Here is a 20016-nt window from a genome sequence, read left to right as displayed (position 1 = left end):
GCAGTCAGTCAGTACAAGGAGTGTGATCTACTTCCTCACAGTGTTGCAGCCCAGGCTCTTTGCTTTCTACCTCCTATAGGGCTCTCTTGTCCAGATGATGGTGAGACTGTGTTTTAAAGGCTTCAGAATAAGAATCAGAAGCAAGTTTATTTTCTCTGATGCATGGTACATCATGAAATGTGTTGTTTGCAGCAGCAGTACAGTGCAATGCATAACAATTTACAGTAAGAATTACAAGTAGTACAAAAAGAAAGCAAAAAGTGAATTAGTGTTCACAGCTTCATTGTCCATTCCAAAAACTGATGGCAAAGGGGAGGAAGCTGTTTGTGAAATGTTGAGTGTGTGTACCTTCTATCTGATGGTAGTAATGAGAAGAGGGTATGTCCTGGATGACGAGGGTCCTTAATGATGAACGGCAGCTTGATGGTGAGGAGGTCAGTGCCCATGATGGGGATGGCTGAGTTTACAAGCCACTGCAGCTATTTCCGTTCCTGTGCATTGCAGGAGGAGGGAAGAGCTGAGGAATGGAGCTGGAAATGACTGAGGGAGGTAACCAGGAAAGAAAAAGTTGAAGTTGACACATGGAATAGATCTAGCCCGGCCCCTTCTGGCCCAGGACCTGTGATTCTACACTGGACAGGTGATCCTCCAGAGCAGTAGCTTCTGTGCTAGCAAGTTTGCTGTGAGAGCCTGGAACAAGCACAGCAGTCTCGTTGGATTGTGTCCGAAGAGCCACCAGCATGGAAAACTTGTTTTATTTTATTTGAGCTAATTCAGTTAATTTAAATGTTTTTCATCATTGTGTGTCGTTCACAACCCAAAGTCAAGAACATTGAATTCTCCAATCTCAGGTAAACTGCTCCACCTCTGTCCCCTGCACTCTCTCTTCGATCTCTCCAATTTTCCCAAAACATATCCCAGATCCTCATCACCCTGTTTTATTCCCCTTGCCTACCCACTCCATCTGTCCCTCATCCACACACTTCTCCCACTGGGTCCCCCTCCCCTACTGTTCCCACCTGCCCACGCCACCTCCCTTATTTAGTTTCACACTTCCTCTCAGATTCCATCTCCTGATGTCTTTTGTTGCCTCCACCTGTCACCTCCCAGCATCTCTGATGTCCTCTCCTCCACCTGCCTGTCTCACCTGGATCCACCTGTCTCCACCTGTCTCCTGTCAGCTTCTTCCCTCCTCCTTTTAATGTCGACTATCTCTAATTTTCCAGGCCAGGTGAAGGGTCTCATCCAAATACTGTCCATTTTCCTCTACAGATGCTACCTGACGCATTGAGATCCTCCAGCAGGTTAATTTTTCACTCTAGGTTCTAGTATCTGAAATCACTGATGTCTCCATCCTTATCTTCCTGCATCCTATGGCTAGCTCTCTTCCCCTCCCCTCCCACTACACCTCATTCACAGTCAACCATCGTATGTATTGATGATGTAGTTATGTCCACATAGAACAGGAGCAAGCCTGTTGGCCCACAATGTTAGACCAATTCAATTAAATTGGTCATCGACTGACCAACTAAACAATCTCTTCTGCCCACATAATGCCCATATCCTTCCATTTTTCTCACATTCATGTGTCTACCTAAATGTCTTCTACAAGTCCGTAATGTATCTGCCTCCATCATGACCCCAGGCACCCACCACTCTCTACGTAAAATAACTTGCCCCTCACATCTTTGGAATGACCCCCTCTCATCTTAAATGCATGCCCTCTGGTATTAGACATTTTGTATGACGAATGTCCCTAACTGTCCCTGCACAACATCCACGAAATGATTTTTCCTGCACTCCTTGACTTGTTGATAATTATTGAGTCTGTTCACATGTTCCCATTTATTTAAGTTTGATTATTGATGTTTGCATAAGCGATCGTTCTGCTAATTGCTGATTGTTCACGGCTGTTTGCACTATTGTGGTATAATCTGTTATGGAGTTGTCCTGTGTTTTATGCTTGGCTCCAAACCACAATCAATTGTGGTATTTTTTTTATTGACATACAGTGTGGAACAGGCCCTTCTGGTGCTTCAAGCCAGGCCACCCAGCAACCCCCTGATTTGAACCCTAGCCTAATGACAGGACAGTTTACAATGACCAATTAACCTACCAACCGGTAGTCTTTGGACTGTGGGAGGAAGGTGCAGCAACCAGACAAAGCCCACATGGTCACGGGAGCCTGTACAAACTCCTTATAGGTAGCATCAGGAAATGAACCCAGATAGCTGGTACTGTAGAGCCTTGTGTTACCCGTTACACCACCGTGCTGTCCCAATTCGGATTCTAATTCTGATCTGTCTCCTCCATTGAGACAGGCTCTGTAATTTCTTCAAAGTGTTGGAAGCAAGACTCCCACTGGAAGGAGCACCATGACCAAAGTGTGGCTTTGGGCAGAGGGCAGAGGATGAACTGCCCCCCTTCCCCCAGGACATTCATTTCAACAAGGGCAGTAGAAAGAATGGGACACATCCTTGACCCCTCTTGATACTCGAGTCCAACTCTCTCTGCTTGTTTCCTTAAACCCCAGGGCCGAAACCTCATCCCTTCGGTGGCTGCTGGTAACATGAAGCTGAACTATACTGTGCTGATAGGAGAGAAACCATGTACTGTGACGGTGTCGGACACTCAGATCCTCTGTGAGTCTCCAAATCTCACTGGGCGGCACAGGGTACTGGTGAGTATGGTTTCACTCTCTTAGGCTGGTGGTCCGTTGTGTTTCTGGCAGTCCAAATTCTTGGATGAAGTGATTAAAAAAAATAAAGGGACAGTGCAGGATAAAAGACTAAAGATCTAAAAACAACTCATGAATGTTGGAGCTAGGGGTTAAATAAACGAATTCCGCTTCTATTTCTTATATTTCTGTGCTAGAAATTATTTATTTAAGTATTTGTTTGCTATTGAGATACAGTGTAGAACAGGCTCCTATGGCCATTCGAGCTGTGTTGCCCAGCAATCCCCTGATTTAATTCTAGCCTAATCACAGGACAATTTGCAATGACCAATTAACTGGTACATCTTTAGACTGTGGGAGGAAACTGGAGCACCCAGAGGAAACCCATGTATTTCATGGGGAGGACATACAGACTCCTTACAAGTGACGTCAGAATTGAACTCAGAACTGTAATAACAGTTACGCTACCTTGGTGCCCAAGGTGCTTAATATTAATTGATTTATTGTTGTCGCATAGACTGAAATACAGTGAAAACTTTTGTTTTGCATGACTTTGAGACATGACTACATTCCAAAGTGTAAGTATATTATGGTAGTACAAGGACAAAGCAATAACAGAATGTGGAATATAGTGGTACAGTTACAGTGCAGGGGCCACAGTGAGGTAGATTGAAAGATCAAGAGTTCATCTCTATTGTACAAGAGTCTTATGACAGCGGGATGGCAGCTCTACTTGATCCAGCTGGTATGTATGTGTTTTCAAGCAATTGTATCTTGTGTCCAATGAAAGGAGAGAGAATGATTGATGTGGATTTGGGGGTGGGGAGGGCGGGTCTTTGACCATGTTGACTGCTTTTCTGAGGCAACGTGAAATGTAGGCAGTGTCAACGTAAGGGAGGCTGGGTTTTGTGATAGACCGGGCTGCATCCACAATTCTCTTCAATTCCTTGCAGTCTTGGGCAGAAAACAGCTGCCAAACCAAGCTGTGATGCATTTATTTATTTCGTGGTTCATCGCGGTAACAGGCCCTTCTGGCCCAGTGAGCCCGTGCTGCCCAATTACTCCCATGTGACCAATTCACCCACCTGACCGTACGTCTTTGGAACGTGGGAGGAAACTAGGGTACCCGGAGAAAACCTGCAAAATGACAGGGAGAATGTATGAACTGACAGTCAGTGGCAGGAATTGAACCCCAGTCACAGATTGTTGGCATTGTAAAGCATGATGCTAACCACTATGCCACCATACTGCTTGCCTTTCTGTGGTGCATTTATAAAAATGGGTAAGGGTCATTGGGGACATGTCGAATTTATGTAGCTTTCTGAGGAAGTAAAGGTACTGGTGAACTCTTGCCCTTAGCGTCCATGGGGTTGGACTGGGACAGGCTGTTGCTGATGTTTACACCTAGCAATTTGAGGTACTCAACTATATCCATCTCAGCACCATTGATACAAGGATGTGAAACCTTTAGACAATGGAATACGACTAAAGCAAGATCACGAGCAGGGCAGTGTTGGAACATTCAACCATATCAGGGCAGCAGAGGGGAGCATTACTGGGGACTCTTGATGGAACTTTATTGGGGACTCCTGGTGGTTTCTTTTGGAAAATGGACAAATGGACGTTGGGCAGACACAGGATTTTACTGAGTTATCTCGTTCCCCCAGAGCGGGATAGCCTGCTCATTCAGTTGGTCTCATGATGAAGAATGGATCTTTGGGTGATGTGGCAAGTGAAGTCTTTAGCTGTCTCTGTGGAGTTTGCACATTCTCCCCGTGAAGAATTCCTTGCATGTTCTCCTTGGAGGCTTTCCTCCAAGTGTGCCAGTTTCCTCGCACATCCAAAACAGATGAGAATGAGATTTATTATCACCAACTTGTACTTTGTGAAATTTGTTAGCCACAGTACAGTGCAAAGACATAAATTGCTATAAACTGCAAAACAAAAGGTATTGCGAGGCAGTGTTCGTGGGTCACAGACAGTCACAAATCTGATAGGAGAAGCTGTTCTTAAACTGCTGAGTGTGCGTCTTCAGGTTCCTGTCTCTCCTCCCCAGTGGTAGTAATGAGAAGAGGACATGTCCTAGGTGGAGAGGGTCTTTAGTGAGGGTGCCACCTTCTTAAGGTACTGCCTTTTAAAGGTGTCCTCGGTGGTGAGGAAGGTTGTGGCTGTGCTGGAGCTGCTGAGTCGACAGCCCTCCATAGTCTCTGTGCATTGCAGCTTCCATTCAAGGCTGTGATGCAACCAGGTCGAATGCTCTCCACCGTACATCTATAGAAATCTTAACTGTCTTTGGTGACATACCAAATTTGCTCAAACTCCGAAGAAAGTGATGCTGCTGCCATGCCTCCTTCATGATTGCATTAACGTGTTGGGCCCAGGATAACGCCTCCGAGATGCTGATGTCTGGGCACGTGGGTCGGTGAGTTAATTTGTCACTGTGAAGTGTAGCTGAGTGCTAGAACCTGGGAGAGCTGACAAGAATATTGCGAAAGTTTGAGAAGAATGTGGGATTAGTATAAGTGATGGTTGATAGCTGACAGGGACTTGGTGAGCCAAAGGTGGTGTGTGTCAAAAGAATCAAAGAGTAGTGACACTCACGTGAGAGAGAATGTAAATGGAGGAATGGGACTGATGTGACTGCTGTGTGAATGACCTCAGTCCCACCATGAGATGACATAAGGAGATGTGAGTAGTGAGAGCATGCATTGCAGAATGAATAGGCAGAGTACACTAATAGGAAAGCAGCCAAATATTTAGACATAGACAGCAAATATCCAGACATATGGAACGACCCAGACTGCTTCATAGCGAACAAATCCACCGTCTGATGACCCGATAAGCAGCCAGAGACAAAGTGGTTCAATCTACTTCACAAACAGACCCTGAGGTTAAATGGTGTCAATTACAGGGCATTAAAGGCAATGTTGTTACTGTGATAATATATGATAAATACATTTAGCTAATTATTTATATAATGGAGCAATTCAGGAAATGCTATTAACTGCAGCCACGTTTTATTAGGTTTTTGCACAGTGAGGGAATAAGGTTTGCTCAATGTTGTACAGTATAGCACCAGACTTATGACATTAACTGCAAATACTGTATTCCCAAGCACCCCAACTCCTGCTGCCTGAAGAATAAAGGGTCCCCTCAGTGCCCACCCCACTTCATCGACAGCACAGTGACACAGGTGGTAGAGCCATTGCCTCACACTGCCCGAGATGTGACTTCAGTCCTGAATTTGGCTGCCGTCTGTGCAGAGTTTGCACATTCCCTCTGTGCTGGCATGGGTTTACCCAGATGCTCCAGTTTTCTTCCACATCCCAAAGATGTGCAGGCTGATAGGTTAATAGGCCGCTGTAAAATGCCCTTTGTTTCTATGTGAGTGTTGGAGTCTGCGGGGGAAGTGATGGAAATAGAGAGGTGGGATACAATTAAAGGAATGATGGAGGATTAGTGTGAGTCAGTTGTTGATGATCAGCATAGACTTATTGGGCCAAAGGGCATGATTCGGTGTTGTATGTCTCCATCACGTAAATCCTACTGCTGCTCACACATCATCTTCGGAATCGTTTGCTGCTCCTTCATCGTTGTGGATCATGTTCTGTTTTGGAACTTAAAACGTTAAATTAATTCAAAGAAAACACGGGGGTCCGAAAATACTGGTGTAGTTCGAGTTTATTTTATGTGAGACATGCACATATCATGTGGCAGCATAATGACTTATGCAATCAACATATTTTTACATATAATCCATAATAAATTATCTAAACGAACAAGATTGCTAAATCAAACAATAAGATCATTCAGATATTATTGAAATATTAAATATATAACAGATCAAATTCCTGGGATGTCCTATCCAATGATAGAACTATGAACGGTATAGCAGAGTACAGGCTCCTGAGCCCATGGCATTGTGCTGACCCTTTAACCTGTTCCACGATCAATCTAATCCTCCATCCCACATAGGTCTCCATTTTTCTTTCATGCACGTGTCTCTCTAAGAACTTATTAAATGGTCCCTTATGTATCTGTTTCTGCCACCATCCCCGGCAGTGTGTTCTATGCACTTAAAACCTGTGTCAAAAAAAGCCCACTATCATCCCCACCCCACGATACTTTGCTCCAATCAGTTTAAAATTATATCCTTTTGTATTAACCAGCCTGGGAAAAAGCTGCTAGCTGTTCACTCTATTTGTGCCTCCTATCATCTTATACACTTCTATCAAGTCTCTCATCCTCCTTCACTCTAAAGAGAAGAGATGTATATAGGGTAAGTAGGAATATAGGAAATATAATTCCCAACTCCTTTTTGTCTCTGGTGTTTACATTCAGCTAAGAGAACTAGTTATAATTAAGTGTGCTCCTTTGTATTTTCCGGTAGACCCAGGGCGCAGTTACTCCTGCATCTTCAGTCTCCCTTCATTAGTGACAATCCACTGTCTTCTTCCTCGTCAGGTGCGGGTTGGAGGCCTGGAGCATTCCCCCGGCACTGTGCACATTTTTCCGGACAGCCCACTGAGCTTCCCGGCCATCATCAGCATCGGAGCTGCTGGGGGTCTCCTCATCATCTTCATCATTGTGGTGCTCATCGCCTACAAGAGGAAATCCCGGGAGAGCGACTTGACGCTGAAGAGGCTGCAGATGCAGATGGATAACTTGGAGTCACGAGTGGCTCTGGAGTGTAAAGAAGGTAAATTTTGTGTCAGCGTTCAAATGGCATTTATTGTCAAAGTAACATACAACCTTCAAAATCGGCTTCTAGCACACAGACACGATAAGGAAACACAATAGGACTCATTAAAAACCCTACACAATAAAGGCTTCCCATCACATCCAATCCAAAAAAAAACAAGTCATGCAATGGATAAAAAAATAAAGAAAATAACACAAAGAACATGAACCGCGGAGTTTGCGATAGTGAGCACACAGACAAGGAGCCAGTTCAAGACTGAGGGGAATGAACTGGGTCCAGGGAGCCCGATGGCTGCAGGCCAGAGCCATGGGGTTCACTGCTAAGGCGAGTGAGGCCAGTCCAGGAGTCCGATGGCTGCAGGCCAGAGCCATGGAGCCAGTGCAGCACTGAGGTGAGTGCTGATGACTTCAGGTCACAGCTGCACAGCTTCAGCACAGTTCAAGTCTGTCTTACTTCAGTCAAAGCCATTTCCTGCATCCTTTTAGCTCTTAAGAAAATGATCAATCTTGTTTTTGCCACTCTTCCTAGAAGGTCCACACTGGTATAACTCATTTGCTTGTAAACCAATGATAAGCACAGCTTCTTTATAAATGATTCAGCGCAGGGTGAGGGGAAAACCCATCAAGTCCAAGGAAGAATGGAGTGGTCCTTTCCAGGGATGCGTAAAATGACCACTGCTCATTTTAATCTCTATGAAGAACCTGGACTCAACATAGTTTTAAATGTTTGAAATGATACTTGGAAGTGTGTTAAAGGAAGAGAAAGATAACAACAGATTAAGTGGATTTAATGAGGAAATGAACAGCTTGTGAAATTTAACAGCATGAAATGATCTATTTTATTAGAATGATTGAGAGGCATTACATGTCATTTTAAAGTGATCACTGGAAGAGATCTGAGTGCACACAATAACACACATAAAATTCTGGAGGAACTCAGCATGTCAGGTAGCATCTATAGAAAGGAATAAAAAGGTCAACATTCATCAGCTCTGATGAAGGTTCTTGCCTGAAATTTCAACTGCGTATTCCACTCTGAAGATGCTGCCTGACTTGTTGTCTTCCTCCAGAACTTCTGTGTGTTACACAGTATATTTTTCCAGTCCCAAAAAAGGGATTCTTAGGTGGCTTTGCTCCATCAGGAATCAGCCCGAAACATTGGCCTTTTTATTCATTTCCACAGATGCTGCCCGATCTGCTGAGTTCTTCCAATATTTTGTGTGCATTGCTGTGGATTTCCAGAATCTCTTGTTTTTATGATTTGTAGAATCGCTCATGTTTTTGAATGTACTGTATACATATCATTAAAGACGGCAGAACAAATTGAGGAGTGTTAACAGCGCCAACGTTATTTCTGTAGTAGCAAGCAATCTGTTGGAGGAACTCTACGTGTTGAGAAGAATCAGTGTGATGAAAGGATTTGTTAATGTTTCTGGTTGAAACCCTGTACCAGAGGCTCTCTTTTGGTCAGGGTCAACCATGGATGTTACATCCCAGCTGTCTACATGATAGACAAGCCAGGGCAGTACAAAATGGAGAGCAAGCTGTTGCCCCTGTAGCAGGCTCCCCCTCTCCACGCAGCAAATGGATCCTAAGTAACGGCAGAGACCGATACGGTTTGATACCAGCAGCGTCACAGGAGTTGCCAGTCAGCATTAACTCAATATAGGATTGCTTTAGGGACTCCAGCTCTGGATTTTTCCCTCGGGCTTTACTCCCAGAACCTTCTCTATGAGTGGGTATACCCACAATGTGGCCGAGGTTTGAGATCAGAGTTTTCCTTCTCTTAGATGAGCTGCCAACCACGACTGACGAGCCCCATCTGCCCAAATGACTGGTTTTAAGGTGCCAGTAACTTGCCTTTGTCCCTTCTCCTGTCAGTAGAAACGGCTCTGCCAGGCTTAGTAACTAGGCCTCACGTGAAGGCCATGAGCTGGACTTGGTTGTCAGAGGGTATTAGAAACTTAGGCCATTGGAAGCATTTAATAGGTAGTGGGAGCTTATCCTCACAACCCCCATGCCCCCCCACCTTAAGGAACCCTGCATCAGGACCCTACATAATTCCTTTCCTCTCACAGATGCTGCTCCAGTTCATTTTATTGCCATTCAACCAAACGAAACAACGTTCCTCTGGACCAAGGTGCACAACGCAAGACATATAACTCTCACACATTGCACATAAAGATTAGATTAGATTAGATTCAACTTTATTGTCATTGGGCCGAGTACAGATACAAAGCCAATGAAAAGCATTTAGCATCTGACCAGAAATGCAAAGAATAGTGTTATTTACAAAATAAAGTAAGTGCTACAGCACGCAAATATAAAAGTACTGAGACAGTACAATATGGGTGCAATACTGCTTAGCGCTGTGATGTGAGGTTCAGCAGGGTCACAGCCTCAGGGAAGAAGCTCTTCCTGTGCCTGCTGGTGTGGGAGCGGAGGCTCCTGTAGCGCCTACCGGATGGGAGGAGAGTAAAAAGTCCATGGTCAGGGTGAGATGCATCATTGATAATGATGGCAGCGTTTATGGTGGGCAATTGGGTGCCGATAATCCACTGGGCAGTTTTCGCCACATGCTGGAGTGCTTTGCGGTCCAATATTACCACAAATAAATGTGCAAATAATAAGGTACATTTGCGACACAAGTTGAAAGTTAACAGTATAACTCTGCTGGCCCTTCTTACATAGAAAAAAAAATAGATGCAGGAGCAGGCCATTCGGCCCTTCGAGCCTGCACCGCCATTTATTATGATCATGGCTGATCATCCAACTCAGAACCCCGCCCCAGCCTTCCCTCCATACCCCCTGACCCCCGTAGCCACAAGGGCCATATCTAACTCCCTCTTAAATATAGCCAATGAACTGGCCTCAACTGTTTCCTGTGGCAGAGAATTCCACAGATTCACCACTCTCTGTGTGAAGAAGTTTTTCCTAATCTCAGTCCTAAAAGGCTTCCCCTCTATCCTCAAACTGTGGCCCCTCGTTCTGGACTTCCCCAACATCGGGAACAATCTTCCTGCATCTAGCCTGTCCAATCCCTTTAGGATCTTATACGTTTCAATCAGATCCCCCCTCAATCTTCTAAATTCCAACGAGTACAAGCCCAGTTCATCCAGTCTTTCTTCATATGAAAGTCCTGCCATCCCAGGAATCAATCTGGTGAACCTTCTTTGTACTCCTTCTATGGCAAGGATGTCTTTCCTCAGATTAGGGGACCAAAACTGCACACAATACTCCAGGTGTGGTCTCACCAAGGCCTTGTACAACTGCAGTAGTACCTCCCTGCTCCTGTACTCGAATCCTCTCGCTATAAATGCCAGCATACCATTCGCCTTTTTCACCGCCTGCTGTACCTGCATGCCCACTTTCAATGACTGGTGTATAATGACACCTGGGTCTCGTTGCACCTCCCCTTTTCCTAATCGGCCACCATTCAGATAATAATCTGTTTTCCTATTTTTGCCACCAAAGTGGATAACTTCACATTTATCCACATTAAATTGCATCTGTCATGAATTTGCCCACTCACCCAACCTATCCAAGTCACCCTGCATCCTCTTAGCATCCTCCTCACAGCTAACACTGCCACCCAGCTTCGTGTCATCCGCAAACTTGGAGATGCTGCATTTAATTCCCTCATCCAAGTCATTAATATATATTGTAAACAACTGGGGTCCCAGCACTGAGCCTTGCGATACCCCACTAGTCACCGCCTGCCATTCTGAAAAGGTCCCGTTTATTCCCACTCTTTGCTTCCTGTCTGCTAACCAACTCTCCACCCACACCAATACCTTACTCGCAATACCGTGTGCTTTAAGTTTGCACACTAATCTCCTGTGTGGGACCTTGTCAAAAGCCTTTTGAAAATCCAAATATACCACATCCACTGGTTCTCCCCTATCCACTCTACTAGTTACATCCTCAAAAAATTCTATGAGATTCGTCAGACATGATTTTCCTTTCACAAATCCATGCTGACTTTGTCCGATCATTTCACCGCTTTCCAAATGTGCTGTTATCACATCCTTGATAACTGACTCCAGCAGTTTCCCCACCACCGACGTTAGGCTAACCGGTCTATAATTACCCGGTTTCTCTCTCCCTCCTTTTTCAAAAAGTGGAGTTACATTAGCCACCCTCCAATCCTCAGGAACTAGTCCAGAATCTAATGAATTTTGAAAAATTATCACTAATGCATCCACTATTTCTTGGGCTACTTCCTTAAGCACTCTAGGATGCAGACCATCTGGCCCTGGGGATTTATCTGCCTTCAATCCCTTCAATTTACCTAACACCACTTCCCTACTAACATGTATTTCGCTCAGTTCCTCCATCTCACTGGACCCTCTGTCCCCTACTATTTCTGGAAGATTATTTATGTCCTCCTTAGTGAAGACAGAACCAAAGTAATTATTCAATTGGTCTGCCATGTCCTTGCTCCCCATAATCAATTCACCTGTTTCTGTCTGCAGGGGACCTACATTTGTCTTTACCAGTCTTTTCCTTTTTACATATCTATAAAAGCTTTTACAGTCCGTTTTTATGTTGCCTGCCAGTTTTCTCTCATAATCTTTTTTCCCCTTCCTAATTAAGCCCTTTGTCCTCCTCTGCTGAGCTCTGAATTTCTCCCAGTCCTCAGGTGAGCCACTTTCTCTGGCTAATTTGTATGCTTCTTCTTTGGAATTGATACTATCCCTAATTTCTCTTGTCAGCCACGGGTGCCCTACCTTCCTTGATTTATTCTTTTACGTGATGAGATCTGGGTAGTGCCAGGGAGCTTAGTAGTCTTATGTCCTGGGGGAACAGTTCTTACCTTAATGCCACGGTACCTCTGCCTGGTGATAGAATGTCGAAGAGATAGTTGGATGAATGGGAGGGATCACTGACAATGCTAAGGGTCCTCTGAGTTCCTTCAGCAGACATTCGTTGCTGTATTACAGCATCTACAGTTTCTTGTGTCTCCCATATTTTTGGTTTTGCAATATGGGCAGAGGGTGGAAAGGTAAAGAAGTTCTGCTCAATCTTTGCAAAAACCTGGTTAGGCCTTGCCTAGAATTCGCTGTTCATTTCTGCGTACTTCATGTTAAGAGGGAAGCCTGGAACAGAGGGGACACTAAATCTGTTTGCTGGAATGATTCCAGAGAAAGTGAACTTCAGAAATATGAGGAGCTTGGAAAGGCTAGAGAGTTGGGGTCATTCTTTTCAGAGCAGGTCAGGTTACTAAGCTGATTTGAGTGTTCAATATCACAAACAATTTTGACAGAGGACCGCTTCTGCTGAAGAAGGATGTACAGTAACTTAAGGAAGCAGTTTTAAAATGATTGGCAGTTAGACTGGAGACAGCAGGATGAAATCATATTTTCTGAGGCACCTGAAGGGATTTAGAAGACACTACTTGATGGTATAGTTGAAGCAGTACTAGTAATCATCCTCAAGAGGAAACTATAAATAACATAAAGAAGAAGACAATGTTTTGATTGGATGTGGGAAAATAGGAGAGGACTGTATCAATTTCCTTGAAGATCTGAAATGGGAGCAGAAGTTGGCTCTTCACTTCTACCATTCATCAACGTCAGGACTGATATCCCAGAGGCACTTTCAGCCTGTCCCTACACTCTTTGATTCCATTTAATGTCTCATTTTGAACAAACGCGATGAGTGAGGTTGCACAGCTATCTAGGATAGGCAATTCCAAAGACTCACCTTCCTCTGAGGGAAGAAATTTCTCCTTATCTCAGTCCTACACCTTACTCTCAGGCTCTGCCTCTTGACGCTGGGTATTAAAGGGAAGCCTCCTCCCTGCACCAAGCTTCTTAAGAATGCGATGTGTTTCGGTGTCATCTCTCATCCTTCTAAATGCTCATGAATGTAGTTCCAGTCTTCTTGATCTCTCCTTATGCAGTAGACCTGGAACCAAACTAGTAAATCTTCAATGCACTCCTAGCATAACAGTCTGAGTAGCACAAAACCTGATGGCATGAACATTAATTTCTCTAACTTTCTCTAACCCTCCCCTTCTCTCTATTTTTTTATTCCCCATTTGGGCTCCCCTCTTACCATTTCCCTTCCGTTCACCTGCCCGTTAACCCTTCTGGTGCCCCTCCTTCTTCCTTTGTCCCACTGTCTACTTTTATCAGATTCTCCTTCTTCAGCCCTTTACCTCTTCAAGGGATTCAAACTTCAAGATTTTTTGTGATGTGTACATCAAAACACAGTGAAATGCCTTATTCCCTCACCTTACCTAGCCTGACAGGGCCCAGGCCCCAGGCCCTGCTGTCTCGATTCAACTCACACCTGCCACGCTGCAACAGTCCTGCACCTTTGAGACTTCAGTTCACACTACAAAAATGCCAGGTTGTACAGCTGATTCAAAGCCCAACTCTGAACAGGAAGTTACTAGCTATTCATTTCAGTGATCAATTAATAGAGCATTTTTTATAGCCTTGGTTGTTTTGTTTGCTACCAGTAAGTCGTCGCTGTGTTTCAACAGCACCATCTTAAACCGGAAGGTTAAAAGTGACTGTAAGTTACAATAAAAAACAACCCGTGTAAATGAGAAATAGTGAGGTAGCATTCTTGAGTTCATGAACCACCAGAAGTCTGATGGCAGGGGGCAAGAATGCCAAACCCTTTTAATTTCTTGTAAATCTTTTTGCACAGCCTTTGCCGAACTACAGACCGATATCAATGAGCTGACCAGCGACTTGGACGGCACAGGAATTCCCTTCCTGGATTATCGGGCTTACACCATGCGGGTTCTCTTCCCAGGGATAGAAGACCATCCCGTTCTCCGCGAGCTGGAGGTAAGTGGTTGCTGGAAGTGGGGATGAGTGAATCGTTTTGGCAGTGTGTTGCATGACCAGGGACACAGATTCAAAGTGATGATGAAAAGAGATGAGAGGTTGTGAAAAAAAATGTTCTTGCAGATTGAGTGGTGATTTTCTGCATCTTGTAATGGCGCTGGTGAAAACAGGATCTATTCAGACTCTGAAAGGGAGATGGATGGAGACTTGTTGAGGTAAAAGTGTATGCAAGGCAGTGGTGATTGAGCAGGAAAATGATGCTGACTGCATTGCTCTACCTTGAAACAGTAGAATCCAGAGGCCAAAAAAATGCTACTCTTGGGCATTTGTGACACACACAAGATGCTGCAGGGGCTCAGCAGCTCAAGCAGCATCTATGGAGAGGAATAAAGAGTCAATGTTAGCTGGTACACAGGCTCCTCGGAGTGGTGGGTCTAAATCGCATTCGAAGCACTTTCCAGAGTAGCGGAGTGTCACACCCAGTGCACCTTGAGGGGTGCTGCAATGTCTGAGATGCCAGTCCTTGGCTGAGCTGTCAAACCCTCTCGGATTGATGGTGTTATTTCGAAGCAGAGTGGTGGTGTTTTCCCCAGTGTCCTGACCGATATTTATGCTTCAGAGAACATCATAGAATCAGGTGACCTGTTTATTCCCAGACTGCAGTTTGTAGGAGTGTGACATGTACAAATTGACAACAGTTCAAAGTCACTTTAATCACTATAAGATACCATGGCGTGACTCAAAGATGCAGATTTATTTATCACATGTACATGTTAACATATAGCTATCAATTATCTGTCTGAAACCTTCCAGAGAATTTTTGGTGAGGTATTCCCATGATAGTGTTTGCAATATTCCTAGTGTATTTCAATATCAAACTACATAGTGGCCACTTTGTTAGGTACAACTGTACACCTGCTCGTTTATGCAAATATCTAATCAGCCAATCATAATGGAGAAACTCAATGTGTGAAAGTATGCAGACGTGGTCAAGAGATTCGGTTGTTGTTCAGACCGAACATCAGAATCCAAAACACCAGTGTATGCCATGAAATTTATCTTTGCAACAGCAGTACAAATCAATACATAATAATATAGAAAAAAAACATGAATTACAGTAAATATATATAATAGTTAAATTAGTGCAAACATAGAAGTTGAAAAGTAGTGAGGTAGTGTTCATGGGTTCAATGTCCGTGTAGAAATTGGATGGCAGAGGGGGAAAAAGCTGTTCCTGAATCATTGAGTGTGTGCCTTCAGGCTTCTGTACCTCCTTCCTGATGGTAGCAATGAGAATAAGACATGACCTGGGTGATTGGGGTCCTTAATGATGGATGCTGCCTTTTTGAGGCATTGCGCCTTGAAGATGTCCAGCATACTATGGAGACTAGGGCCCAGGGGGAAGAAGTGTGATCTAAGCGACTTTGACCATGGAATGATTGTTGGTGCCAGACAGGGTGGTTTGGTTATCTTAGAAACTGCAGATCTCCTGTTATTTTCACTCACAATAGTCTCTAGAGTTTATAGAGAATGGTACAAAAAAAATCAAAAACATCCAGTGAGCTTCAGTTCCATGGGTGAAAACGCCTTGTTAATGAGAGAGGCCAGAGGAGAATGGCCAGACTGACAGGAAGGCGACAGTCACTCAAATAAACATGTTACGACAGTGATGTGCAGAAGAGCATCACTGAATGCACAACATGTCAAGCCTTGCAGTGGACGTGTTACAGCAGCAGAAGGCCGTGGACATACCTGTACACACTCCGTGGCCACTTTATTAGGTACAGGTGGTGTGCTGGAGATGGAAGAGACTGTAGGTGCTGGAACCTGCAGCAAAAAAAAACAGCTTTCTGCAGCTCAGGCAGCATCTGTGGAGGGAAATATCAAGGAGCCACACCATCGAGGCCATGTCCTTTTCTCACTGCTACTACTGGCTGGTACAGCAGCCTTAGGTCCCACTCCACTAACGTCAGGAACAGTTATTGCCCTCCCACCAACAGGCTCCTGAACCAGTGTGTATAACTTTAATCACCACTACTCTGAACTGATTCTAAGACCCACAGACTGACTTTCAAGAACTCGTTACAACTCTTGTTCTCAGTACAGAATCTGAATCTTAAAGGGGACATGATGGGCTCTAAGCAAAGCCAAATCTTATTTCTGATTGAGTAAGGTTATCAAAATGGGACGTGGTGCAGTAATTGAGGTACGTCAGAGACACTCGTTGATAGCAACCAATGGGATTTCACTGAAAATGTTCAAATTCCAAGCAGAATGCTGCCTTTACCTGCTCAGCACAATTCCTGCTTCAGCTTTCCGTAAGCACTAGAGATTCTGAAAATCCAGAACAACACACGCAAAATGCTGGAGGAACTCAGCAGGTCAGGCACTACTATGGAGAGGAATAAAAAGTTTACTTTCTGGGCTGAGACTGTCAGCTTTCCAAACAGGGAATCTGGGTCAGGATCAGTGACAATTTGGCACGACATGAGCTGTCATTTTAGTTCTGCACTGAATCAGTAGTTTCCATTCTTTGAGTCAAATTGCGAGACATCTTCTCGACTGCTGCCAGACGTACTTGGAAATACATTTGGCTGGTGTTTGTTATTGCTGGATCACATCCTGGATCTCCTTGCCCAACTGCGCAGAGGAATTCACTTTCAACACATGCAGTGCAGCAGCCTGCAACGGTGGCTTGTCACCACCTTCTCAGGAGAAATTGCGGACAGACAATAAGCGCTGGCCGTGTCAGCAACACCTGCACCTCACAGGAGGATAAAAAGAAAACCGGCTGTTTCGGAATTGCTTTAATAATTAACCGCAGCCAGCCATGATTGGCAATAAAAGTTCCTGTGATATATTTTGCCTGGGGCTTTTTACGCACCGTTATTCCACTGAAGTGGAAGGAATAGTTGGTAATTATTTATAAAGTACTTCACTTTTATAAACATAATACTTAGTCGCATTTACCATGGAACCTGATCTTAAAAATCATGAGCCGTTGGCTTGTAAATGAGGCTTCAAGGTGGTGGGAACGCATGTGATGGTTGTCAAGAGATTTAAGAGGGATTGGAGCTCGATTTAAATTGAGCAGCTTTGACTTGCAACGGTTCCCTCGGGTGTTCATCAGAAGCTCTTCAGGAAGGTACCATAGAACTCCTGCTAGTCATTCTGAACTCTACCCTCTCTAACTATTCCCCACCTGAGCAAGTTCATAAAAATGGCTCTCATACAAATCAGAATCAGGTTTATTAACTTGTATGTCATGAAATTCGTTAACTTTGCAGCAGCAGTACAATGCAATACGTGATAAATATAGAAAAAAATAAAATACAGTGTGTATATAAGTATATTAAATAAGTTAAAGTAAGTACTGCTAAAAATAGAAATAAAAGATAGTGTTGAAGTAGTGTTCATGGGTTCAATGTCCATTCAGAAATCGGATGTCAGAGGGGAAGAAGCTGTTTCTGAACCACTGAGTGTGTGCCTTCAGGTTTTGGTACCTCCTTCCTGACAGCAGCAGTGAGAAGAGGGCATGTCCTGGGTGGTGGGGGTCCTTAATGATGGATGCCACCTTCCTGGGACACTGCTCCTTGACAATGTCTTAGATACTATGCAGGCTAATACCCACGATGGGGCTGACTAATTTTGCAACTTTCTGCAACTTACTTCGATCCTGTGCAGTAGCCCCCGCCCCCCATACCAGACGGTGATGCAGCCAGCCTAGCAGTCTATGAGTGACGCACACAAAATAATGGAGGAATTCCGCAGGCCCTTTCGAAGGGTTTCGGTCTGAAATGTCAACTCTTTATTCCTTTCCATAGATGCTGCCTGACCTACTGAGTTCCTCCAGCATTTTGTGTGTGTTACTCTGGATTTCCAAAGTTCAATGTTCAAGTAAATTTATTATCAAAGTACGTATACGTTAGCTGAGATTCATTTTCTTGCGGGCATTCACAGAGAATTTAAAGAAATAGAATACAGTCATTGAAGGAGCACATATAAAATGGACAAATACCAATGTGCAAAGACAACTACATTCCTGGCCAGTGGTGTAGTGGTATCTGCACCAGACCTCGAGGCGTGTGGTCCCAGCTTCAGATTCGGCTGACTCCTTAACGTGCTTTCCATCTGTGTTGGATCGACCGTCCAGCTCGCAACTCAGCCTCGTAAAAAACAGACAGATACTGAAGAAATGGCAGGGTTGTCGGCCGGTGCGACACGAAGTGTGGGAAAGAACAACAGAAGAGAATAAACTGTGCAAATACAAAAAGAAAATAAAACAACAAAACAAAATAATAATGATAAATAAATAAACAGTAAATATAAGAGTATGAGTGGAAGAGTCCTTGGAAATTGAGTCCAAAGGTTGTGAGAACAGTTCAATGTTGGACTGAATGAAATTGAAAGAACATACCCCCACATAATCTCTTCTGTTTAAGAATCTGAGAATATCCTTTCAGTAATTCAAAACGAGTTTTTTTTTTAAATACAAGGAGTTAGGAACTAATCATTCCTTTCTTGGACCTGCATTCTTATCTGGCAGAGGAAGGTATTAGGAAATTGCATGATTAATATCTTCTTGCTGTGAATGTTCTGTGCTAATTAGCACTGCAGAACCTAACCCTCTTCATTTCTGTTTTGATGACAATCAACTCCACCCACTAGCAACTGCGTTAATAAGCTTATGGCTTGTGAACTTTTAATTGACTCTGAGGGCCTTTTGTCAAGACATGAATCAGAGTGGAGCCACGAGATCAATCCCGAGCATTGTATGGGATGAGTTTCAAAAGGTTTGCTAATCTTTTAGATTCAAAATTCAAGATTGTTTAATGTCATTTCCAGTACACAAGGATAAAGAAAAATGAAATAATTGTTACTTCAGATTCAATGCAGCACCAAAAAGAATCTCAACAAGATAAAGAGTAGAATAATAAAAACACACAATAAATATAAATACGTAAGGTAGCTTATATACATAGACTGATTATGTGTCAATAAAGTGCGACTAGGACATACATTCGGTGACTGACAGGAAATATTAAAGTAGTGGTGGAGTTACTGGGTGGAGGTGTTGATCGGCCTTACTGCTTGGGAAAAGTTGGAGTGATAGGTTGATATTGATGGGGTAGGGGTGGAGAGACGCTTGGGGGGGGGGGAAGAACAGGACAAGAAGCGTTCAGCACGCAGGGTGTTGATTTTTGTGTTGCTGCTTGTTTGAAGGTTCCAGGATACAGGCAAGAGAGAGTGGAGAAAGGCTTGATGCTGTTTGGGCAGCTGATCAACAGTAAAGTCTTCCTGCTGACCTTCATCCGGACACTGGAGTCCCAGCGAAGTTTCTCCATGAGGGACCGAGGGAACGTTGCTTCACTGATCATGACCGTCCTTCAGACCAAGCTCGAATACGCCACTGATGTCTTAAAGCAGCTGCTTTCCGACCTGATTGATAAGAACCTGGAGAGTAAGAACCATCCCAAGCTTCTGCTGAGGAGGTAAGACATTCCTGAATATGCTTGCTGTGCTTTAGGAAGGATCTCACAAAAGCAGCCAATCACAATGTAGAGGTAAGTAAAGGCAATTAATGGAAAGATCTGAGGAAAGTTGAGGAATGTTTTATCCCCACCACTTTTTGGTGGGAGTCTGGAAATCACTGTTTGAAAGGGAGATGGAGGCAAGAATCCACATTTGTCAACCCAAAAGCTGTGTAAGCACTTCAAGTGTCAAAATCTCAGGGTTACACACCAAGAGCTGGGGAACAAGATTAGCTAAATACCTTCTTGTTTCGACTGGTCAAAGGGTCAAGCAATCTTCTTCTCTGCCACGAACTTTGAT

The 20016-nt window shown here is 44.0% G+C and overlaps 1 protein-coding gene across 5 annotated transcripts in view; it reads left to right on the top strand.

Annotated features, from left to right (window-relative positions):
- The window catches only part of plxna4 (plexin A4), an 811940-nt gene that overhangs the window by 685007 nt on the left and 106917 nt on the right, over positions 1 to 20016 (top strand). For all 5 annotated transcript variants that reach the window (XM_072241488.1, XM_072241485.1, XM_072241487.1 and 2 more), the window contains exons 19-22: positions 2534 to 2680; positions 7142 to 7376; positions 14042 to 14184; positions 19408 to 19676. In XM_072241488.1, the coding sequence (XP_072097589.1) occupies positions 2534 to 2680; positions 7142 to 7376; positions 14042 to 14184; positions 19408 to 19676 (794 nt within the window). The remainder of the gene's footprint in view (positions 1 to 2533; positions 2681 to 7141; positions 7377 to 14041; positions 14185 to 19407; positions 19677 to 20016) is intronic.

This window comes from Mobula birostris, chromosome 23, assembly GCF_030028105.1.
Source record: "Mobula birostris isolate sMobBir1 chromosome 23, sMobBir1.hap1, whole genome shotgun sequence".
In the NCBI taxonomy this organism is placed as follows: Eukaryota; Metazoa; Chordata; class Chondrichthyes; order Myliobatiformes; family Myliobatidae; genus Mobula; species Mobula birostris.
This window is presented reverse-complemented; position numbering and strand designations above follow the sequence as displayed.